The sequence below is a fragment of the Magnolia sinica genome, chromosome 15 (genome assembly GCF_029962835.1).
Source record: "Magnolia sinica isolate HGM2019 chromosome 15, MsV1, whole genome shotgun sequence".
Taxonomy (NCBI): Eukaryota; Viridiplantae; Streptophyta; class Magnoliopsida; order Magnoliales; family Magnoliaceae; genus Magnolia; species Magnolia sinica.
This window is the reverse complement of record NC_080587.1, coordinates 57,311,378-57,337,691: the sequence shown is the minus strand read 5'-3', so window position 1 is coordinate 57,337,691 and position 26,314 is coordinate 57,311,378. Positions and strand designations below refer to the sequence as shown.

The 26,314-nt window shown below is 41.1% G+C and overlaps 1 protein-coding gene across 2 annotated transcripts in view; it reads left to right on the top strand.

Moving 5' to 3' along the window:
- Window positions 1-26,314, top strand: part of LOC131228041 (mediator of RNA polymerase II transcription subunit 23) — a 138,805-nt gene that overhangs the window by 47,286 nt on the left and 65,205 nt on the right. For both annotated transcript variants that reach the window (XM_058223876.1, XM_058223877.1), the window contains exons 6-8: window positions 3,830-4,038; window positions 4,279-4,492; window positions 7,016-7,296. In XM_058223876.1, the coding sequence (XP_058079859.1) occupies window positions 3,830-4,038; window positions 4,279-4,492; window positions 7,016-7,296 (704 nt within the window). The remainder of the gene's footprint in view (window positions 1-3,829; window positions 4,039-4,278; window positions 4,493-7,015; window positions 7,297-26,314) is intronic.

Below are 26,314 nucleotides of genomic sequence, written 5' to 3'. Positions count from 1 at the left end.
AAATGTATCAAGACATGTATAAAAAGACAATTATTATTAGGGATTTTTTTTTTTTTTTTAAACCTCTGATCAATGGACACTTAATTATTAAAATAAAACCATTAGACAATTATTATTATATGGGCCCCACCTTAATGTGTGTGGTATATCTACACTGTCCATCCTTCTTGCTAACTCATTTTAGGGCATGGGCCCAAAAATGAAGCAAATCCAATTCTCAAATGGACCACACCATAAGAAATAGTGGGGCTTAGGAATGTTTTAATGTGCCACAAAAGTTTTAGATCACGCCGATATTACTTTTTCTTTTCATCCAGATCTGAATGAGCTTATCAATAGGTTGGATGTTCAACAAATATTATTCTAGACACTAGGAAGCTTTTAATGGTGGAAGTTCAATGATCACTTTTTCTAGTGGTGTGGTCTACTTGAAACTTGTATTAACTTCATTTTTGGGATCATATCCTAAAATAATATGGAAAAAAAATGTATAATACACTTACCAAGGTGGGCCCTACAGTCAGCACCTAAGTTGCGCCATTATGGTGGACGTGGATTTCCTAGGGTCCGCCGTGATGTTTGTGAGAAATCCAAACTGTCCATCCATTGAGCTCATTTTAGCACATGCAACCAAAAATGAGGTGGATCCAAAACTCAAGTGGGCTGGACGAGAGGAAAAATCAGGGAAAGAGTTTCCTACCATTAAAACCTTCCTGGGATCTATCTTGATGTTTATATGCCATCCAAACCGTTTATAAGGTCATTCCTACTCCGATGAAGTGAAACCATGAAAAACTTAGCCTGATATGAAACTTTGTGGCCATACAAAAGTTTCAAATGGTGGTCACTGAATCCCTACTATTTCCTCTCGTGCGGCCCACTTTATTTTTGGAAGCATCTACTTTATTTTTGGAAGCATGTCCTTAAATGAATTCCTAAAAGGGATGGACAGTGTAGATTTATCACAAACATTACTGTAGGCCCCACCTAACATCCCAGCGCAAGAACTTGTTGCGAAAGGCTTTTCACGTCACGTCCCGTGCCCAATCCACGTATAACAACAATGTGGGTGGGCCATGACTGTGGGCCCCACTATGATGTATGTGTTATATCCACACCGTCTATCCATTTGGAGAGATCATTCTAGGTTATGAGCCAAAGAAAGATGCCCATCCAAAGCTCAAGTGGATCCCACCACAGAAAACAGTGGGGACAGTGCCGGCTATCGTCGAAACCTTTCTAGGGCCCGCCATATGTTTATTTGAGATCCAACCCTTTCATAAGGTCACTCAGACTTGTATGAAGGGGAAAAAAACAAATATAAGCTTGGTTGAAAACTTGAATGGCCCCTAAGAAATTTTCAACTGTAAACAGTCAATTCACATTGTTAACTGTATTATGGTACATCTAAGATTTGGATCTACTTCATTTTTGGGATTATGCCTTAAAATGATCTTTCAAAATGGATGGACGATATGGATACAAGGCACATACATTAAGATGGGCCCTACAGTTAGGGATACACTGAGGGAATTTGAGGATCCTAAATCATTCCTGAGTTGGAGTACTCCCCAGTCCGTGCTGATGAAGTGGGCGGGACCTTGACCATGGGCCACCACCATGATGTATGTGTTATATCCACACCATCCAATCATTTGGAGAGATCATTTTATGGCATGAGCCAAAGAATGAGGCTAATACTAAGCTCAAGTGGACCCCACCACATAAAACAACGTGGACAGTGACTCTCACTGTTGAAATTTACAACTTTCCTAGGGCCCACCATGATGCTTATTTGAGATCCAACTTGTTCATAAGTTCAGGAAGATATGAAAGAAGGGGAAACACAAATATCAGCGTGATCGAAAGCATATATGGGCCTCAAGAAGTTTTTAATGGTAAGCGTTCAATCCCCACTGTTTTCTGTGATGGGGTCCATATGAGCTTTGGATATGCCTCATTCTTTATATCATGACTTAATTGATCTCTCCAAACTGATGGACGGAATGGATATAAAATATATACATCAAGGTGGGCCCCATTGTAAGGTACGTAGGGTCTTAAATGCAACCGAAGTTGCACCGAATCCACTCCCTAAAGGACTCCCAACTCCTTTCGAAAGACGAAACCCACTCGTCTTCTTCTCTGTCAAAGCAGCATGCTCGCTCTTGCAAGCCCCTGTGAATCTGTCAACATGCTGAAATTTCGCCCGGATTTCAAAAATTTTAAAAATCCCTTCTCAAATCCCCTAAACCTCAGTAAAAATCCGATTTTTTAAAGCAATTCTCTTCGGAAGAACAAAAAGAGGGGGGTTTCGAAATTTTCTTACATAATCCGGAACATTTGGAGATTGGCCCACCAAATCCAGTCGAAGGCTACTCCCACAGGCAGATTTTAGGTAAGAGAGAATTTAAAAAAAAAAAAAACATTTTTTTTTTTTTTGAAATTTATGGAACCGGTAGAGGGGATTTGGTCACTCTTGCCGAAAATGATGCCTATTTTATAGATATTGCATGATATTGTGCGATATCTTGCGATATATCGCACGATACATATGATTTCATATATATATATATTGCAATTTTGGGGGACTTCTGTGGTATTTCATATCGCTGGCCAGCGATAACGATAATATCGGCTAATCGTATCAATATTACGAACACTGGGTGGGATTCATACGTGTGGTCGTACGGTCACACGTGTGGCGTGGGAGGATGAATTTAAATCGGTTAGGGTTTGGATTGTGGATGTGTATGTGAAGGTTGGGTTTGGGAGAAGACGAAGATCTATGATGGGGAGAATGAAGAACCTAAAGAGAATATCTGGATGGGGAAGAAAAGAGAAGATGGTGTGGGGATAGATGGAGACCTCGTACCTCCGTTGATGAAGATTAGCCTCACATCAATTTTCCTTCCAAATCGCATGGGAGTATCTTCAAATCGCATGAAGATGGGAGAAAAAAGCCAAAGCCTCTCTCTCTCTCTCTCTTTATAAAATCACAAAAATCCAATGGGAGAGAGGTCACACGCCCCCCTCTTTTTATATATCCAAGAAGTTTCAAAAATTACAAAAATACCACTGTCTTGTGAATTTTAACGAAAATAACCCTAGTCTAAATAAAATCAACTAAAACACTCATAATGTATTCAAATATAAAATAATAAAAAACTAAATCTGAAAATATGATAAAGTTTAAAACTGATGCGGACGATCAGCGATCAATGGCCCGATCATGTGATTCATGTGATCCAATGGTCCCTCCAATCCAATGGTCTGGATCACTCCATAAAGCAGCCCATGTGTATCTTCCCAGTGTGGGGTCTTCTAGATGCTCACACATTTACATGGGGTCTTCAGCACGATCATGGGTAGTCGTCTAGCCACAGGGAAATTGGCGCGGCCCGCCGCCTCCTCTGATACGTACGTAAAGGTGTACGTGACGTGATGTCCTCATCACTTGTCATTGCTTTTTTCTGTTTTCATCTCAACTAGCTTTATGCCATTCTAGTTGTCATGTCATAAATGTTCCTTTCTAGTTCCTTTTTTCATTTTCTTTTAACTAGGTGGATGAAAAGTGTTATATTTCCAGCTGTTTTCTTGATTGTTTTATGTCGAGTATTTCTGCTAGGTAAATGAGGCTTATCTTTATTGCTCCTATATCTATAGAAGGCTATGTATTTTCAGTTTTTCACTTGTGCTTTGTAAAATTATTAGTGGCAACTTGTATCTTTATTGCTTGCGTAGAGTCAGATTACTATACTTTTATGACTTATGCTTGTTGTAAATTTTGTATACTGGCTTTTTTATCACTGTTATTTGGTTATCGCAGAGACGCACTGCTGGCAGGAGTGGCTTATATTTGCTGATGTGTTTTTCTTTCTCATGAAGAGCTGGTGTATTGATTTCCTTGATTTTGTGGACAAGCTTGTATCCAGAGTTGATCAACAGATTCTTCGGAGCAATCATGTGACATGGCTGCTTGCGCAGATAATTCGCATTGAGCTTGTGACAAATGCTTTAAATTCAGATCCGAAGAAGGTTGCTTTCTATCTAAACTTAGTTTGTCTCAGTGGGAGTGATTTTGTGCCCCCTCTGTCTTCCTATGCATTTACGGATGCAACAGTCTTTTTTTCTATGGAAAAGGCATTTATCTGTGCGTGGGTCGATTAATTTGCAGCTGCTGTTCTCATTTTGAATCATTTAAATTCTTATGCATGTCTGCACCTTTTCTATTTTGTTTTATGGTCGTTGATGTGAAATTACAATTCTTCATTTTAGGTGGAAACTACCAGAAAGATTCTGTCGTTTCACAAAGAAGACAAGATCTCTGATCCGAATAATGTTAGTCCTCAAAGTATTCTTCTTGACTTCATAAGCAGTAGTCAAACCTTGCGTATCTGGTCATTCAACACCTCAATAAGAGAACATTTGAATCATGAGCAGCTTCAGAAAGGAAAACAGATAGATGAATGGTGGAAGCAAGTAACAAAAGGTAATTTTGTTGTTTCTGGTGATTCATATTTTGTCTATTAATCTTAGAATTGAGCTTTTTTTTTAACTAGTCAGTGTTTTTGGTAACGTCATAGCGTAGCTAAAATGCTACGTAGTATATTATGTAGGTACCGTGAGTATGGGGCATGTCGCGTAAGCCACAAAGCATGTAGCGTATGCTACCTGAAATCTCCCTTCTTCTTCTTCTTCTTCTTCTCCTTTTTGAATTTTTTCTTCTATGATAGCTCAACACCTATTTTAAAATGGTGGTGACTTGTTCCCATCACATTTGGCACTACTTTTGATCAATCCGGACCATCCAAATTGTGGTCTGTTTTGTGGATAGAGCACTTAGATCAATCCAGACCATCCAAATTGTGGTCCATATTGTGAATTTGTGTTGGTTCTAGTGTTTTTAATATCGACGATATCGGCTGATATATCCCACAATATATCTTGTATCCCACCTGTGTAATACGAAATGCAGAAGTAGTGGGATATACCCCACATGCTTGATCCGGTGAGCATTTTTATTTCCGATCATTTTTTTCTTCTGTAAATTATGTTAAATCAGTGTGAAATTGTTACAAATCAATGATTTTTCATGCAAAAATCATGGATTGGGAGCTTCGATTTTGAGATTTGGAGGAGAATGACCGAGTTGTGGAAAATTGAAAAAAATAAAAAATTTCCCAATTTCTCGCAAATTGGTTGCAATCTTTATGTCCAAACATAAAATCAAACATATCTGTAACCTGATTTAGTGATTCTTCTTTTGCTTTTGAATGTATTGCTTGTGTTTCCATATGTCTTCTTACATTTATAAATTATATGAGTAAACTTTGAATATACTTGTATCAATTCAGTTAGACAACGCATAGATTAGAACCACATACAAAGAAAACCTATTATGTGCACTTGTTTTTTTGTAATGTCTTGATTTGTAAGTGTGTATTGATGTCTTTTTTAACAATCACTAAAATTTCACGGAAAAATTTGACCAATTTCCAATGTTTCCCCATGTTTCCAACAACAGCGATACATTATGCGATACAACCGATATATCTAATGCGATAACCGATACGTATCTGTATACCAAGGGTGTGATACATAACACGATACCGATATTTTGAACAATGGTTGTTTCAAAAAATAAAAAAAAAGTGGTCACACTTGGAGATGTCTAAAGGCAAAGTGACAGAGATTTTGCATGGAAATATGTGGTTGACGATCCAAATTCGCGATAAAACACGGATAGGAATTACGCATTTTGTAAATTTTATCATAATTTTCTATTATTTGAATTAAAAGATATTAAGTATCATGTAGCTTATGCTACACACTATGTAACATACACTACATGCTATAGAGGGCCAAACGCTACGCTATACACTACATGCTATTTTAAACACTGCTTCTTGTTTAGTAACTTCACCTTCTGCAAGGCTAATGTTCTTTCACTTGTGCTTCTATGTTCTTGTCTACAGTCTTTGGTTGATGATCACAATTATCTGGGTCTTTCCTGATTATAATTGATATTTTTACTACAAAAGTTCATGGAAGTTTCTTTACATGCAGTGCCTTCAAGTGCATTAGAGAAGTTTTCTGAAGATGGTTTCATTTGATGTGCATTTTATCACTATCATTGTCCTTGTCATGTTTGTGTGCTTAGTGGGTTGTTTGACACTACATGTTATAGATATCGTGTATCAATACTTGAGGTGCCATGTGGGACGTGACTGGCTGGATGTGAGTGGTGTTGGTATTTGGTATTCATGTACCGGCAGGTCCTGTGCTATTTTTGGCAGCAAACTAATCGACCATGACCTTTCACGTGCGAGGATACTTTTGGGCTTAGTGGTTTACTGGCAACTGCCCCTCCAAGACCCTACTATGCTTGCTCCCCTGTTGGGGTGTGCATGAAGTAGTTGGACCCAGTCAATACTGGGTGGGGCTGTCCTGCAAGCAAGTTTTGTTGATGTGAGCCTCTGTTAGGCTTATTCCAAGAGCCTCGATAAAAGAGGGTTGATGTCTGGTGGGTGGCTAACTGTAAAACTTAATTTACCATTTGCAAGCCAAATCCCAAATTGGATTACGATGACAAATGATAACAACAACAATGATGATGGTGATGGTTGTCCGTTTCTCCTTATTATGTAGAGTAGCTTTAGCAATCAATCTTATTGTAATGACACTCTTTCGCCCACAATTTGGTGCTCTTCTTTAGTTGAATTATTTTGATCTAAAATTTGTAATCCATTGTTTGTTGAATTTTTTGGATTGGTGATAATCTCAATGTCTGCTTGATTCCTTGAATGGTTCTGAAAACTTCATAGCACCAAACTGTTTATATGTTTGCTGATCTCAGTATCATTATTGACCGTAAGTATGTGATCTGATCTTTTATTTGCCAAGAAGATCAATGCATGAATTACCGTCACCTCCACCACTCATTACCCTCAAATGTTGGAGTAGTGTTAGGTTCATGTCAGGTTTTATTTTTCTAACATTCTTTTTACCTCAGGGGAGCGAATGATGGATTACATGAATTTGGATGATAGATCAATGGGGATGTTTTGGGTTCTTTCGTATACCATGGCACAAGCTGCTTGTGATGCACTAATGAATTGCTTGACCTCTTCTGGAGTTACAGAACTGCTACAAGGGTCTAATTTACAATCCAATGACAGGATTATGGTGATGCGGGAATGTTGCCCACTACCAATGTCATTACTTTCTGGCCTTTCAATCAATTTATGTTTAAAACTGGCACATCAAATTGAGGATACCTTATTTCTTGGCCAGGTACTTGGTACATGAGATGCTTCACTTTTTTTTTTTTTTTTTGTTTTGTTTGAATTAATATCAGTTCGTAAAGAGATATTTCAGTGGATATTAAATTAGGCATTTACTGATATGACATTTGTTAGTTTTTTTATTTTTATTTTTTTACAGCAAATCACAAAGTTTGAAAAATGATCGTAAATTGTATGTAACATGTATGACTTTGTTTTGCTGGTATGTAGTATGATTCTTATGTCCAATGCTTGAGAGTTGTGTTGAGAGCTTATTGCATTACATGTAAATTGAATTATTTAACAAATAAAAATGAAAGATCAAGCTTTTCCATGCAGAATGTATGTTTAGGAACATGAGTTTGTTGTTAAGAATGACAGTGTTGTCATTGGTGTGGCCTGGCAAGCCAATTTTTGTATTACCTTCTTATCCGCAATTTGAAGATTGTCCAAATTGGACTATTGCTGCCACCAGCCTTCTCATCAACTACCAAGCCTCTATTACAAACTTAGATATCAAATTTCCAGGAATTATTGTCATTTGCTTCCTGCATTTTTCACTCAGTCTCCAACCTTTTTTCTTTCTCCCTATTCTTCTCAGAACACCCACCCAATCTCATCATCTCTATCAAGCTAAATTGATCTTATCGGTTATGTGTTCAAGAACACTACTCTTCCTTGTCTTCTCCCCTTAAATGATTTTGGAATTGCTTTCATTGAGTCCTGCATATTTTCAATATATGATACCTGGGTGCTTGAAACCAGAACATATTTGCATCAGGGTGTGCCAAATCTGGTTTCTTTGCCTATGTTATTGATGCTGCTTTCATATGGCTATTTGAGTGTGTGTGGTCTCTAGTGTTCAGAGAATTGATAATCCAAAATAGAAAAAAAAAAAAAAGAAAAAAGAATCTAGTCATGTATCGATGCATTGAAGCAACTCACAAGACTAACTTAAAACCTTTTTGCAATCATCAGGATGGACTTATACGCTGCTACAGATTTCATTGGCTCAACATGTGTTTCCTTCATATGACACATGTATCCAGGCTGTGCCAAAACGGTTACGTATCGGCTGTAACGGCTGATACGTAACGGTAACGGTGTGAACCGTTACGCGTTTCGGGGTCGTATCGGCCGTTACACGATTTTGTACCCGTATCGGCCGATACGGGCCCGTTACGGGGTGTAACGGCTGTTACGGGCCGTTAGGGGCCCGCCCGTAACGGGCCCATAACGGTAACTTTTTTTTTTTTTTTTTCATTTCAAGCTCTGTTTTTGCTGTTTTTTTGAAACCTATTGCTTCCAAACTGTTTCTCACTCCTTCTACTACTAATTTCGACCAACTTTGGCTAGGTATTTGAGATAAAAACACATTATATTACAGATTTTTTTGAATCAAAGCTCGGTGGGCCATTTTTCAGAAATTCGTCAAAAATAGGTATTTATACTTTTTTTTAATATGTTTTGTTGTTTTAATCATGTCATATGCTGTGTTAATCATAGTAGAACATGTTAATGTGCATTTTACAGATTTGGGGTGCCATTTAATAATTTTTTTATATTTTTTTCTATTTACGCATGAATTTTGGCCCCTTTTTTTAAAATTCGAAAAATCAAATTTTAATGGTTGTTTTGCTGTTTTAATCATGCCATTTGATGTGTTAATCATATTAGAACATGTTAATGTGCATTTTACAGATTTGGGGTGCCATTTTATATTTTTTTTATATTTTTTTCTATTTACGCATTTATTTTGGCCCTTTTTTTGAAAATTCGAAAAATTATTTTTTAATGATTCTTTTGCTGTTTTAATGACGTCATATGATGTGTTAATCATAGTAGAACATGTTAATGTGCATTTTACAGATTTGGGGTGCCATTTTATATATTTTATATATTTTTTTCTATTTACGCATTTATTTTGGCCCTTTTTTTGAAAATTCGAAAAATCATTTTTTAATGATTCATTTGCTGTTTTAATGATGACATATGATGTGTTAATCATAGTAAAACATGTTAATATGCATTTTACAGATTTGGGGTGCCATTTTATATTTTTTTCTATTTACGCATTTATTTCGGCCCTTTTTTTGAAAATTTGAAAAATCATTTTTTAATGATTCTTTTGCTGTTTTAATGATGTCATATGATGTGTTAATCTTAGTAGAACATGCTAATGTGCATTTTACATATTTGGGGTGCCATTTTATATTTTTTTTATATTTTTTTCTATTTACGCATTTATTTCGGCCCTTTTTTTGAAAATTCGAAAAATCATTTTTTAATGATTCTTTTGCTGTTTTAATGATGTCATATGATGTGTTAATCATAATAGAACATGTTAATGTGCATTTTACATATTTGGGGTGCCATTTTATATATTTTTTTATATTTTTTTCTATTTACGCATGAATTTTGGCCCTCAAAAATAATTGCAAACACCTAAATGTAAGATATTTTCATATTACATTCATTCTAATATATCTATCATTGATAGTAGATAGTTAGAAAATTAAATATATGAATTTTGTAGTCAAATTCAGGTTATTTGGTTCATAAATTCATCAGACAGTCCGATACAACTGCTCACCAAAGAGTGGACCGTTACACCACCATAAACATGTTCCAATTTATAAATGAATGCATATTTGGAATGCTTAGAATATTCCGGATTTAATCCATATTTTTTCATATTTTTTTGGCAAAAAAAAATTTTGCGCCGTTACGGGCCGTTACGCCCCGTATCCGTATCGGTTTTGGAGGTCACCGTTACGCCAACCGATACCGATACGGGACACCTTGATTTGCATCCTATTGTGTCTGATACTGCAGTTGTGTAAAAACTGTACTCATGTTGTGTCCAAGCTGTGTCTAGCATTTTTGTGTGGTGTGTGGATACTGTAGCTCCCAAAGACAATTGATCAACTTCTTCTATGGTGTGGAATTATTGTTCTTGTGCCTAGGAATGTAATTATTCGATGTGGATCAATCTTATTATATCTCATCCAGATATTGTCTATGATGTGTCTAATGAGCGAGTTTATGCATGCTACTTTTAATCCCCATCTTGATGATGCTAATTGGGTTTTCTTGAGGTAAAGACTTCTATGTACCAATTATGGCCATTTGGAAGAAAGTTGAGGAATATTCTAATGCTGATAAGAGAAATTTAATGTCGGGAGATAGAGAAATTTCTGTTTGTTTTCTGGTTCTGGTTCTGGTTCTGGGTTTAGTTTTTCTTTTTTGATGGTTGAACTGAATCTGTTAATAAGCAGGAGTAAAATACAACAAACGCTAGAAAAGCTTAAACATCCAAGCAATTTCCAGCACACATATATATATAGCCCACCAGAACTGATCATCAAAACAAACTAACTGAGACACACTAACAGCAAACCCCACATTGGCAACTTCAGAGGTCTCTGGTCAACAATCACAAGAGCTGATCTTGACGTCCCCAATCTAACTTGCGTATCAGCCTCCATTATCATCTTTCTCGTGTGAATAAAAGAGATCTGCCTACCCATGCTAACGTCCAAAGTTTCCTCAATCAAATCTGATATTTTCCATGGACTTACATTACACCAGAGGTCACTAAAGAATTCATGTTTAGGTTTTGATCTGGTTTCTGCGAGGGTGCTATGTTGATGGATTTGTATCTGTTGCCTTTTTTCTTCTTCTCTCTCTTTTGTCTTTTTAATAAACTTTCGCGATATTCATAGAAAAATCTGATGCTGACCACACTGGTTCTTAGACGGCTTGGTTCACAACTAGATATTGTGTTTATTGGTGTGATGTTATTGGCCGGAAAGAAATAGTGATGCAGATTGATGTGCATTTTGTAGTGGCCTGATTGATTACAACGTGATCCGAGTCTTCGTAGAACCAGCTTCAATTCCAATGCAAAGGTGAGCCTTATGTGGCTTACAAAACAAAAATTAGCAAAAAGAGTCCAGCACCTTGTCATGGGCATGGAGGTTGACTACAATTTGACCATTCTTGGCTTTAATTGTAGGTTTGAGAGGCTTGTACATAGTAGAAGAGTGTAGAGTTGTCTGGAAGGATCTAGAGTCTTGTAATGTAGTGTAGAGAATTCTATTATCTTCATTCTGGTAGGGTTTTGTAGAGAGCTCTGGAAGACTCCAGAACCAAAGTTTTGGTAGCTAGGCATGTGTGGAAGAGTTCATAAAGTTTTTACGAGATTGTTGTTGGATGAATGCCTTGTGACACCATCCTGGTGATTCTGGGGCATCGAGGGAGGGAGGGAGGGTTGTTGGATGAATGCCTTGTGACACCATCCTGGTGATTCTGGGGCATCGAGAGAGAGAGAGGGGGGGAGGGAGGGAGCCTCTTCTATTCTTAGAGTGGTGGACTCAATTTCTTGGGATATTCCAGAGTGGTTGCTCTGCATTTCGACGGCAGATTGTAGCATCCTCTATTCTATCTCTGGGTTGTAATCCTCTAGGCTCATTCCAGCTTGGGCTCTGGAGTTGTGTTTGCTATCTTGTTTTAGCTCTACTTAATTCTTGTATGTATTTTTTCATTTTGCCTTTGGTGTTTTCCTGTTTGTACTTTTCCTTACTTCACCTTTGGTGCTTTTCTTAATAAAGTTGTCAATCTTAAAGAAAAAAAGAAAAAAAAATCAAGCAACTTATTCAAGAATCCAGTCCTGAATACAACTCCAGCAACTATTTACTTAAACTAAACAAAAATCCAGCCATGTGCCATTAGAAGGATTCTAGTGCATTTCAAATTTTAATCTTAGCCCTGATAACTATTTCAAACTAACACCTTTACTAAACTCTAAATAAAAGACAGGTGGGTCCACTCTCGGTCAATAGTCACTCTTCAAGGGTTCTGAAGGTTTTGTCGTACTATTCACATGAAATACCTTTTGCCAAAGGGGCACCAATATTGTCATGGTGTAGGCCCTTTGGCTTTCCACACTCTACATGTTCCTCTTTTGCTGCCCTCTTGAAATGCTGTGGGGCTGCATCTTTGGTTCTTTGATTGGACCTGATTTTCAGTGTTACTTGGACCCGTAACACGTGTGCCAAAGTGTCCTGCCTGGAAAATGGGGAACTCGAAAAATCTAGGCATGGGTACTCTTCGCTATGCAAATGGATTATATTTAATTATATAAATAAATCGAATAAAAAAAATAAAATAGAACAATGAAAACTTAAAAACAAGGAAATTAGAAAATAATTTTTTGAAAGATGGAAATTAGAAAATAATAATTTTCAATTCCAATAAAACCAATTACCGTTAATCTAACAAAGAATTAATCCACCAAAAAGCATAAAAAATCATGCATAATTATTTAAATAAATAGTTTTTCTTTTGTATGAACATCATTCGCTCTCTTAAAAATTAGGAAACCTAACAAAAGAACAAAATGAACAACAAAGCTTGTGCTCCTTTTTATATGGATCATGGTATCTAAATGAAAATAAACCAAAATATAGTGGAGGAAGTCCATACAGGTAGTTTCTTTAACAATGAGAGAATGCAAGCAAGCTTGAGGGCTAGGAGTGAGACATCTTTGGCTTGATAAAATATATCCACATAACAAAGAAAAAGGAATGAAAGAGAGCATTGTGGAGAATATGCTTGGACACCTCATTTTAAGTGTTCAAATACATGAAATTTTCTGATGACATCACTTTGACACTTTGTCGATACAGATTTTGAAGTGCTGTGTTGTGTCCAAGAGTGTCCAAGTGTGCCCAATTGTCAGCAGGATGAAATCCCATAAAGTAGAAGTGGCAAGGTAAGACCGTTGATTTGTGCTGTTTTTGGGCCCACTTCTGACTTAGATTCCTCTAGCAACACCAATTCTCCTATGTTATTTTTCTTCTTCTTCATATTCGTATCAATCTAATCTGAATGGGGAGAGAATTCGTCCTTATTCCAAAGTTTTTCTCATCACCATGATCATCTGAACGCCCCTATGTAGAGTTGAGGACTCCTTAAAGCTTGTAAGTATGGTGAAAGAATGAGCAATGTTTTAAATATCGACGATATCGGCTGACATATCCCATGATATATCTTGTATCCCACCTGTGCGATACGAAATGCATAGGTAGTGTTAGTATACCCCACATGTCAATCCGGTGAGCATTTTCAATTTCTGATTCCCCCCCCCCCGTTTGTTGAAATTGTGTTAAATCAGTGTCAAATGGTTATAAATCCATTGCTTCTTCATGTTTTACATGAAAAATCATGGAGTTGGAGCTTTGATTTCGATATCCATTGGTTCTTCATGTTCACTATATTTTTTTTTGAAAATTACGTTCAATCAGCTGTCAATTGAGACTAATTTCAAAGTATTTAGGAGCATTTGATGAAATAATCATCACATACACTCTAATTTTGAAATTTGAATGGAGGTGGTCCGATTTGGGGAAATTTGGGGAAGTTTGAAAATTCCCCAAATTCTTCCAAATTGCTTGCAATGTTGCACTCCAAACATGAAATCAAGCATGAATGAGGGCTGATCTACTGATTTGTTAAGTCCTTGTCAATTTTCGAAAAATAAAATCATTTTTAATTAAGAATTAATAAAAAATTATTGAAATATTTTGTTTTCAAAATTTCCTTTCTACAAGCTCTCAATTGAGACTAATTTTGAAGTATTTCATACGCTCTGAATGTTATGCATTCAATTTGAATATAGTTAGTTGCATTAGTTCAGTCAGACAATGCATAGCGTAGGACCCTATACAAAGGAAACCTATTATGTGCACTTCGTTTTTGAGATGTTATGATTTGAAAGTATATATTAAGGTCTTTTTTAACAATCCCTGAAGTTTTATTGAAAAATTCAACCATTTTCCCAATGTTTCCCCATGTTTCCCAAAAAGTGCAATAAATTACCTGATACGAATGATATATCCCGTGCGATAACCGATATGTATCTATATCCCTAGGATGTGATACGTAACGCGATATTTCGAATGCTAAGATTGAGTACTCGATTTAAGGTAATCCTATTTTTGTGGTACTTGAAGAAACATGTGTTGCTCCCATGGAGTTGAACATCTTTGTTTGTATAGCTGTGGCCTTCTTAAAAGCATGTTGCATGGACACTTTGTAATGATGATTGCAGCACACCCTTCTCTACAACATGTCACTAGGCCCCTCTAGATCACAGTCTGCGTGCTCGCTTTATCTACTATAAAAATGTTATACTGCTTTGCAACATTTGCACAATGTGACCATAGCTTCTTCGCCACTTGTACTGTCACATTTTTGTTGCATCTCTTGCAGTCCATTATCACACTGCAAATCTGTTCCTATTCTTGATTCTGAAGACTTAGAGTTCTTTTTTGCTGATTGCTTTGTCTATCCTGCTTGATTCGCCTCTTCTGTATGCAGCATCAGTTGTGTAAGCAGATCGAATTTGTTGCATATCATGGGCCGTATATTTTGAATGCTAGCTTCTGACTTGTCAATGGATTGCCTATGTTTTCACCATATTGTGGATTTAATTGTTGGATCGGAAGCTACCATTGATGTTACCATTGGATCAGCTTTAAGATCTGATCCAGCCATTGGATCGGTTTCTTGATCAGATCCAACTGTTGGATTGATTTCTGGATAATATCAAAACTTTGGATTAAATTTCGGATAAGATTTGCCGGGGGAAAAATCGACAAGTCAGTAAGTTGACTTATGGAATGGACCAACTCTACTGAACTAGCATGGACCTAATGGAAGCTGAGCCTGATTAGGCGTCTACGTCCAGAAACAGGTTGATCTTCAAGGAGGTCGAGGCAACTATAAGGACACTCAAAGAACACGATAACGAGCCCGATCGGATAAATTGTGTTCCAACCTAGTGGTTCAGTTACAGATCGGCCATAGTTCGGCCATTGGTTGGATATAGGTCGATCTTAGATCTACCCCAGATTAGTCACTGTCCGACGATAGATCGGTTATAGCTCGTCCATTGGACAAACATAGATTGGACAACATCCGATTACAGGTCAAGAAACATCCCAGGACAAGGTCAAGGACCATCAACGCCTAGTTAAAGGTAAACACAGATCATCCGACCCAATTATTGGTCGAAGATGGTGAATGCTGATCTGTCGAGAATGAAAGGGTCGCTCATTCCCGAACCATCATCTGCCTATGGGAGCCGGCCTAAATCCGAGCTACAGATTCAAGGAATCTCCTATAATCCCGAGGATCTCTCCTTAAATCTTCGGGGAGAGATCCTCGGGGGATCAGATTAAATCTCGATAACGTAGGAATTCGGCAATCTCGTAAAGATCCCATATCCGGATGGATCTTCAAGATATCGGGGCGAGTCCTCATACAGTCGGACTCTCTCCATTATATATAGAGGTATCCCCAACCTTCAAAGGCATGCAACTTCTAACCCTAGCATTCAACTAGTGTCTCCTGGAGATCCTATCCTACAAAAAGACCCCATTCCTAACTTAGGCATCGGAGAGTCCCCTGCACCAGCCAGGGTCTCCTTTGTTTCTCTTTTACATCTGCGCAGATACTAGAGGGTCAACTGCGGAGGGTCTGTCGAAAAACTTCATCAACAGTTTGGCGCCGTCTGTGGGAATGGCGTTCTAGGCCGTTCTCAGTTCTACCAGCAACATCAGCGATGGCCAGGGGAAAGAAGAAAGCTTAATCCCCTCCAGTAGCGATTCCCATCGTGACCCTACTTATAACCAGTGTTCGAAATATCGATACTATCGGCCAATATTATCGGTATCGGACCCTAGCGAGACGAAACTCCTCTGATAACCCTCGGAAGATACCGAAAATCCAAAACTTCAGATTTCGGCCGATACTATCATCGATATCGCACCTGGGACAGCGTCATTATCTGAAAAAAAAGAAAAAAAAAGAAAAAAAAAAGAAAAAGGAAAAACTTTCAACGGTAGATTTCGATACCTGTAAAGAAGATCGCCATGATCGGAAGCTGTGTTTGATGGACCATTCGAATAGAAGCCTCTGATTTGGAGAGATTTGGGCGCAAAATCCGTCGAAATCCCCAAAATCATCGGCCCTTGGGAGAGATTTTAGGGTTCCGACCGGAACCCTCTCTGCTTCGAAAAAAAGGGCCCCGAGCCCTTATTCAAAGGAGGCGGACGTACTGGTGCATCGCACGTCACCGATTGTGTTGACGTCACCAAGTTATGTGGGTCCCATCATGAGGTATATATTATATCCGAACCGTTCGTCCATTTGGCGAGCTTGTCGTAAGGCTTTATCCAAAAAATAAGACAGATCCAAGGATCAAGTGGACCACACTGGAAAAAAGTAGCTGGATATTGAACGTCCACCATTGAAACCCTTTTGGGGTTGCAAAAGTTTTGGATCGTATGATATTTGTTTTTCCTATTCATCAAGGTCTTTGTGACCTCATGAACAGATTGGATGGAAAACTAACGTTATGGTGGACCTACGAATGTTATAACGGTGAGAATCATTGTCCTCACTGCTATTTGTGGTGTGGTCCAATTGAGGTTTGGATGTCACTCATTTTTGGGTTCACGATCTAAAATGATCTCTCCAAATGGATGAATGGTGTGGATATAATAAATACATTATTGGTGGGGCCATGTAACTCTGATCTCCTTTCAACTATTTGTACAACGTGGACGATGGAAGCGAATTGCGTACTGAGTAACTCAGTACCCTTAGCGTACTGAGTAAACTGTGTGGGGTCCATTGTTTTTTTTTTCCACTCCACTAATCCATGTTAAAAGATAATTTTATGGCTTGATCCCAAAAATGAAGCAAATTAAAATCTCAACTGGACCACACCACAAGAAACATTTTGATTGAACCTCTACCATTGAAAATTTTTTGGAGGCCAAAGAAGTTTTGGATCAAGCTGATGTTTGTGGTTTCTCTTCATCCATGTCTTTGTGATCTTATGAACAGGTTGGATGACAAATAAAAATTACTTTGGACCTTAGGAAGGTTTCAATGGTGGAAATCATTATTCCACACTGTTTCCTGTGTAATGGTCCACTTGAACTTTGGATTTACTTCAATTTTGGTATAAACCCCTAAAATTAGCAGTAAAAATGGATGGACGGTGTGGATAAACCACATACATTCACAGTGGGTCCAACCGAGTTTACTCAGTACGATAAAAGCGCACTGAGTAACTCAGTACGCAATCCGATTTCGTGGACGCTCGTCTGGGCTTCGCATGAAGTTCATGCGCTGGAAACTTAGGTAGGGTCCACCGTGATGTTTGTGAGAAATCCACTCCGTCCATCCGTTTTTTGAACACATTTTAAGACATAGGGCCAAGAATGAGTTGGATCCAAGACTCAAGTAGGCCGAAAACGTGAGGATTGAAGGTCCACAGTTGAAATATTCGTGGGGCCACAGGTTTTGAATCAATCTAATATTTTGGTTTTCAATTCATCCCAGTAGTGATGACGTAATGAACGGTATGGATGGAATGTAAACATCACTGTTGACCCAGGAAGGTTTCAACAGTAGGAATTTCCCTACCCACCTTTTTCTTTAGTGCGGCCCACTTGAGTCTTGGATCCTGCTCAATTTTTGCCTCAAGTCTTAAAATAATCTCACGTAACTGATGGATGGAGTAGATTTCTCACAAACATCACGGTGTGCCCCACTCCTGCGAAAGGATTTAGTAGGAAATCCGCATCCCATCTTTGCACGACACATGCTCATACCTCGTGTGGTACACCAGCCAATCCACACCCTCCATCCATTTTCATAAGTAATTTTAAGGCATGAGCCCAAAAAGGAGACAGATGAAAGATCACGTGTACCATACTACAAGAAATGTGGTGGCAATGATGTCCACCATTGAAGCTTTTTAGGGCCCATCGTAATGTTTATTTGTCATCCAATCTATCCATGAGGTTTGACAAACCTGAATGGAAAAACATAAATATTAGCTTTATCCAAAAAAATTATAGGCCCGAAATAGTTTAATGATGATCATTCAATGAACACTATTTTGTGTGGTGTGGTCCACCTCAGATTTGGATCTACCTTATTTTTCGGCCCATGCCCTAAAATGACATGTTAAAATGAATTCCAATTGATGTTTGGATGTGACTCATTTTCATACATATCTTTATACATTTGTAAATGGTATGCATCATATTTAAATATATTTACCTTAGTTTAATCAGATAACACGCATAACTTAGTACCTTATACGAAGGAAATTTATTATGTGCACTTCTTTTTTGATATTTTATGATTTAAAAGTGTGCATTAAGGTCTTTTTAAATAATCCCCAAAGTTTCATAAAAAAATTCAACCATTTTGCTAATGTTTCCCCATGTTTCCCAAAAAGTGCGATAAACTATGCGATACAAACGATATATCCCGTGCGATAACCGATACGTATCTGTATCCCAAGGGTGCGATACAATACCGATATTTCGAACACTGCTTATAACTAGTCGCATCCCAGAACCGCTAGTTTAACCAAGGCAGCCTGAGCCGCTAGTTTAACCAATCTTTCGTCCCAAACTTTATCGGAGGAAAAAAGAGACTTAAAGTGTCCGCCCATCTTATGAACATAGTTCAAAAAGAGGGCGAACTCCTAAAGGATTACATCAAACACTTCAAGCTGGAAGTATTGCAGGTTCAAAAGCATTCGGACGCGATCGCACTGATCGCTATCATGAGCAGGTCGAGGGACAAGCCATTCCTCTTCTTTGGACAAGAATCCTCCTACTACGTTGGCTGAGTTTTTGAACCGATCACAAAAATATGCTAACGCCGAGGAATTCTTGATCTTACAGGATGCCGCCCAAAGTAAAAAATCCACTCGCCAACAAAAGAAGTAAAAATGGATACTACTTCCACCGAGATCATGGGCATGACATAAGTGATTGCTTAGACCTCAAACAGGAAATCAAAGCACTGATTCGCGATGGTCATCTTGGAGATTATGTCGACAACAGAGGAGATCGGATCAAGGCCGAGAAACCGATCGACAATCAGCCGACTAGGGAAATCCACACCATCTTCGGAGGCTACAGAGGAGGAGGCGACTCAAATAATGCTCGGAAAGCGCACGCTAGGAGCATTAGCCGTTCTGAAGAAGAAATCCTGCTCCTCAGACGACCTTCGAAAGGACAAAAGATGGAGAAATATAGCGTAGCCTTTACCGAAGAGGATGCCCGTGGTATCCACCTCTTCCAAGATGATGCACTAGTAATCACTTTGACCATCACCAACCGAAAAGTGTTTCGAGTCCTTGTCGACACGAGATCGTCAGCAGATGTGCTCTTCGTTCGAGCTTTCAACAAAATGGGAGTTGGACTGTCTTTACTCCAGCCTCGGTTTTTTGGGCGGACAGGTCGTGCCTGAAGGAGCCATCCAACTCCCCCTCTCGGTCGGGGATGGACGAAATCAAACCACCGTGATGGTTGATTTCCTCGTAGTCGAACAACCATCTGTCTACAATGCCATCCTCGGACGACCATCATTCTACCTCCTGCGAGCCGTGGTATCAACTTACCACTTGCGATGAAATTCTAGACCAAGCAAGGAGTTGGGAGTCGTCAAAGGCGATCAACATGATGCTCGACAGTGCTACGCGATGGCACTGAGAACCCTACGTGAAGCAATGACCATTGAATCTTTGGCTTCGCGTGAAGAAACTCAAGACGGAGGCCAACCTATGGAAGACCTCATTCCAATCCTGCTGGATGAGTCCAATCCATCTAGGACTGTCCAAATTGGGTTGTCTTTAACATCACCATTGCGTGATGAGATGATAGCCCTTCGATGCTACGCCGACGTTTTTGCATGGCTCATGAAGATATGCCGGGACTCGATCCCGCCATCATCATGGATCGACTGAACATCGATCCATCCTCTCGACCAATTCGATAGAAGCGATGGACCCTCGGCCCTGAGAGGATGCCGTGATTGAAGAAGATGTCTGCAAACTCCTCAAGGCCGGTTTCATCGAAGATATCTACTACCCGGACTGCGTGGCCAACATCATGCTGGTCAAGAAAGCTAACGGGAAGTGGTGGGTCTATGTAGATCACACAGAGCTGAACAAAGCCTGCCCTAAGGATAGCTTCCCTCTTCCCAGAATCGATCAGTTGGTCGACAGTACAGCGGGTCATGAATTGCTTAGTTTTATGGATGCATATTCAGGATACAATCAGATTGTAATATATTTTAACGATAAATCTAAGACCACCTTTGTCACTGACAAAGGTCTTTATTGTTATCATGTGATGCCCTTCGGTTTGAAAAACGCAAGAGCGACCTATCAACAATTAGTCAACAAGATGTTTGCCCACCAAATAGGTCGAACTATGGAAGTCTATATCGACGACATGCTCGTCAAGAGCATCGCGGCTGCAGACCATGTAGCTCACTTAGAGGAAATGTTCCTCATCCTTTGAAAATACCGAATGAAATTAAATCTGAGCAAGTGCGCCTTTGGCGTCAGCTCGGGTAAATTCCTCAGTTTTTTTTGGTCAGCCAGCAAGGGATTGAGGCAAATCCAAAGAAATTTAAAGCCTTACTCGACATGCAGTCACCAAAGACGATCAAGGACATACAGAGGCTCATTGGAAGAATAGTAGCCCTTAACTGCTTCGTGTCCCGAGCTACAGACAAGTGTCTACCTTTCTTCAAACAGTTGAAGGGGAGACAAATAGTAGACTGGACCGAAGAATGCGAGGCAGCCTTCCAGCAACTCAAGCAATACCTAGGATCGCCGCCCTTACTCTCTAAACCCGAACTAGGAGAGACTCTGTTACTATACTTGGCCGTATCCGATGCAACAGTTAGCTCAGCGCTGATTAGAGAGTATGAGGGGAAACAGTTCCCAGTTTACTATGTCAGCAAAGCTCTGGTCCTTATAGAGATGAGGTACCCCACATTGGAAAAGCTGGCTCTAGCATTGGTAATCTCTTCTTGATGCCTGCGGCCATATTTCCAAGCTCACGCAATTGTCGTTTTAACCGACCAACCACTACGTCAAGTCATTCAAAAACCCGAAGCCTCGGGTTGGCTGACTAAGTGGGCGATTGAGCTAAGCGAGTTCGACATAAACTACCAGCCGCGGGCCGCAATTAAGGGTCGGGCAGTGGCCGACTTCATTATTGAGCTAACTTGTTCTCCCGAGTTAGATCCGATCCATGATTGATTTACAACTAACCTACCTAGACCAGAACTCGCCCCAGACATCATTTAATTGTTCGATTCCCAACGTACATACAGTATGCCTTAAGATTTGGATTTCAAGCCTCCAACAATACTGCAGAGTACGAGGCCTTGCTCGTTGGACTCAAATTAGGGGCAAGCATGGGGGCTCAACACCTCGAAGTTTTTAGCGACTCTCAATTGGTTGTCAACCAAATAGCCGACGCTTATTAAGCCAAGAAAGAACGCATGAAAGCCTACCTCCAAAGAGCCAAAGAATTGATTGCCAACTTTCGAAAATGTAGTATCACCTTGATCCTTCGGGCCGAGAATTCAAAAGCCGACATGTTGGCTAAGCTCGCTACAGCGGATGAAGATCAAATCTCGAGATGCATCCCGATTGAATTCCTAGCCAGGCCGAGCATTAATGAGGCCAAGCTTACAACCATGCTTCCTATCAGCTCGGACACGACCTGTATGGATCCGATCATCAAATACCTCGAAAGCGGCGATCTACCTGAGGATCGAACGGAAGCACGACGAATGAAGGTTAAAGCTGCCTAATATACCATACTCAACGGAATACTTTACAAGAAAGGATTCTACCTTCGAGGAAGTATAATACATCCTAAGGGAGATCCACGAAAGAATCTGCAGGAACCACTCCAGGGGACGAGTGTTAGCACACAAGGTCATTCGATAGGGTTACTACTGGCAGACCATCCAGCATGACGCATGGAAGCTCGTCCAGAGATGCGATAAATGTCAAAGATTCGCTAGTATACCTCGACGACCCCCAGAAGAGCTCACCCCAATGATTGGGCCTTGGCCGTTTGCTCAGTGGGGAATTGATATTATCGCTCCACTCCCCATGGGTAAAGGTCAGACCAAGTTTGCCGTTGTGGCTGTTGACTATTTCACCAAATGGGCAGAAGCAGAACCGCTGGCAAAGATAACTGAGCAAAAGATCACGGACTTCGTTTGGAAGAACATCATATGCAGGTTTCGGATTCCTCGGACTATCATCTCTGACAACGGGAAATAGTTCTATAACAAGCAGTACCAGGAGATGTGCAAGAACCTCGGAATTCGCAATGTCTACTCTTCACCACGACATTTGTAAGCGAATAGACAGGTCGAAGCATCATCTTCGTACCAAGCTCGAGGAAGCTAAAGGGGTGTGGGCCGAAGAACTCCCGAAAGTCCTTTGGGCACATCGAACTACTGCTTGAACAGTTACTGGAGAGACCCCTTTGGCCTTATCATATGGAGCCGAGGCAGTCACTTCTGTAGCGATCGGGCTACATACAGCCCGAACAAATTCATTTGACGAACAAGCCAATATCGAGCTCATGACCCTCAATCTCGACCTCCTCGAAGAGCGAAGGGAACTAGCTCGGACTCGGACCATCATTCGACAGTAGCAGGTTTCGCGCTTCTATAACACATGGGTGAAGGTCAGAAGATTTTGAGTCGGAGACTTAATGCTTCGGAAGACGTTCCAGAATACTAAGGAGATAGGGTCGGGAACCTTAGGTCTGAACTAGGAAGGACCCTATGTGGTATCGAGCACAAGTTGACCTGGTTCGTATTGACTGGAGGACTTAGTTGGATAACTGCTCCCGCACCCCTGGAACGCCGAACATTTGAAGATCTATTACCCGTAAATTGGGTCAGTACGACATTAATTGTGCATTGTTCAATTTTGAGTTACATTAATAAAGCGTCAGCACGTTCTCCGATCAATTCTCGACCAAGGTCTAACCAACAAGAGATCTTGATCCAATCAATGACTGAACTACGTCCGAACTAACTGGTTTAGATATGTTTCAGCAATTCTCCGTACAAAGTCCGACCGATGCCGAGTTACAACTTAGGCTTAGTCTTACACGCTCATGAAAAAGTTAAAAAAAGAAAAGAAAAAGAAAGACCTACTTCACCTAGAAATCTGGAATTCAAGACAGAAGTATTTTCATTGATAAAGGCCCAAAGGGCATGATTACATCAACAATGTTCCATAAAAATACATGTACACCAATCTACCAATGACTTAGTATTGAAAAACCAAAAAAGATACAGGCGAGTTGCGCTTGAAGTGCTTGAAGCTTAAAAAGGCACAAGCGAGGTGCGCTTGAAGTGCTTGAAGCTGAAAAAGGGAAAGGGAAGGTAGGACGAAGGAAATACTGCTTTGCAAAAGCCGAGTATCAGGCTTCAGAAGGTTGCTCGGGAGTCACCTCAGGAGCCGCCTCGAGAGCGGCTTCGTCGCCTGACCCGTCAGAACTCGACTCTACCTCCTCAAAAGCAGAGAGATCAAGCTTTGGGAAGGTCAGCTTCATCGCCCTTGTGCACTCAGCGTAACCTTGGCGGAAAAGGTTATCCCTCTTGTCCAGGAACGTCTGAGACATCTCGAACTCCCGGACGGCCTCTTTCAGAGCCATGGCGATCGCAGCCTTGGTCTCCTTCCTTAGCTTCTCCAGCTTCGCCTCGGTCTCGACAAGCTGAGCATAACACTCATCATGCACGCCCTTGGCTTCCTTCAGGCGCGCGACTACCTCGGCCTTCTCAGCAAGAGACGCCTCAAGAGTAGTCTTCAGAGCCTGCAACTCGACTTCAGAGCGAGTCACCTATTGCTCGGCCACCTCCGCCCAAGTTTGCATCTGAGCAAACTCGGGGCGCGCTCTCAACGGGGCGAACTACAAAAAAAAATAAGAAGGTAAGGACGAGCAACCAAAAAAATGGAATTCAAATCAGTTTCGGACAAGGTACTTACTCCAAGGAGGGTTGTCGACACGTGCCTGAGGAGCGTATCCATGGGAGAGTAGAACAAATTGGAGAATTCCTCCTCGGCCACATGACAGTCTGCCCACGGAAGGATCTCCTCCATGGTCCGGTGAAGGGTCCCTCGCCTCTCTTCCTCCTCCCTCCTCGAAGGTCGGGCCTTGGTCGGAAGCTCGGGAGCCCCTTGGATCTCGGCAGGAGCGACACCTTCTGGAACTTCTGTTCCCGCCGCTCCAGAAGGTGATTTCCCCCTCTGCGCCCTCTCCCTCAACCTCGTAGACGACCGGGCAAGAGGGACCAACCTTCCCCTTGGCCTTGTAGGAAGTCTTCTGGCTCTTCCTCTTTGGTGCCACCAACTCGTCCCGAGGGGGCGCGCGAACCTTTGAGGGTGGAGGAATGAATGGTTGAGCTTTAGGCATCTCTACAGCAACGTACATGGATGAGATATCAGGAAGATTATCGAAAATTCCCAAGTTATAAAGCTCGGTTAAAGGCCTTATTGAAGTTCTTACCAGTAAGAGCGTAGTCCAAGCCCGTTTGGAGGAGTAGCTTAGGCTGAAGGAGTACCCTCCAAGACCTCTCCCCTTCCTTGAGCGCCCGTAAATCACGGATCCGAGCTAATGATCAGTTGCTGAGCAGAGGAGGATGCTTGAGTACGACTACATCAAAAGACAAAGGTAAAGAAGGTTAGATGTCAGTGAAAACGGATCGACTAAGGGACAACTACAGCGGAAATGCTAACTTGGGTTGGAGAAAGTTGGGGGGACCATGGAGGTCGATTCTGGCTTGGCTGCCTCCCAGCGCCTAGAGGCCCAGAACCATTTCTTTCCAATTTTTGTTAGAGGACGGAGGGTCAGTTATAAGGGCCTCGCCAATGTTTCGCTAGGTGAAGAAGTAGAACCAACCAGGCTGAAGTTTGTTTGGCTTTAATTGGTACAGGTGAAGGAACTCGTCCACAGTTAGCTCGGCCCATAGGACCGCACAGTCGAACAAAGCCCTCCACCCGTTCGGGATCATCTGTCCTGGGGCTAAGCCAAGGAGAGCTAGAAGACGCCTGGCTATTCCCTGCAGAGGAAGCTGCAGGCCGCACTGAAGCGCGAGCTGGAATATCGCAACGGCCCCCTTTGGAGGTCGGTCCGGAAGCTCGTCCGACGAAGGAAGCCGGAGGACCACAGACTCAGGGACGTGATATCCTAGCCTGATCCGGACCAAGGCATCGGCCCCCTTAGGCCCTCTTCATCATCGGGTTCTTCTGGATCAACCTTTTCAGAGGGGTCGCGCCCAATGGCCATCGGGCCCCTAGTCGGGGATGTGCTTGATGCCCTAGGCGCGGGTGATGTCCTTTGCAATGGGGACAAATTCAACTCCTTGGCCACAGGCACAGGCCTCTGGGCAAGAGACTGCTCCAACACCCACGACGCCAACGACCGGAAGTCAGACGACTCCATCATCACCAGCGGCGACGGTGGGTTTGACATTACCCTAAGGCGAGAACTCGCCCCACTGTCGCCGCCAGAGGCTCCCTCCCGCGAGCTCAATGAGTTGGACATGGTGTTTGCGAGTGAAGCTACTCGAAAATGGAAAAACAACAGGAGGGAGATGGAAGCTCACCGGAGAGGAAATGAGCGGGTCGCTGGCCCGATTGCAGAAGAAATGGATGTCGGAAATCACCCAGGGAACAACAAAGACATGAAAGAGAGGAAGAAGATGAAATGCAAACGGAAAGACCCTAAGGGTTAGGGCTTCCCTTATATAGAGATGCCACGTGGCATTCATTAAGGGCACCCATCAATGCAATTCCGTACGCCGTCCCCTCGACTACCCCGACTTGACACGTGGCGCGACCCTATGCGCTGCTCGACCCCAATATCGAGTACAAAGCCACGCGTCACGGTCTCATTGGTCTGCCATCGAAAAGACGGTTTGACGCCCACGTGACCTCGAGCCACGACATGACATGTCATGATTACGGACTGACAACATTTCGACTGCCGTGCTGGCCGCCATACTTGGCATTAATGACAATGCGACCTGACCTAGTCCACACATAACCCGACCTAACTACGGCTAGACTTACGTTCCAAACCCTTGAAGATCGG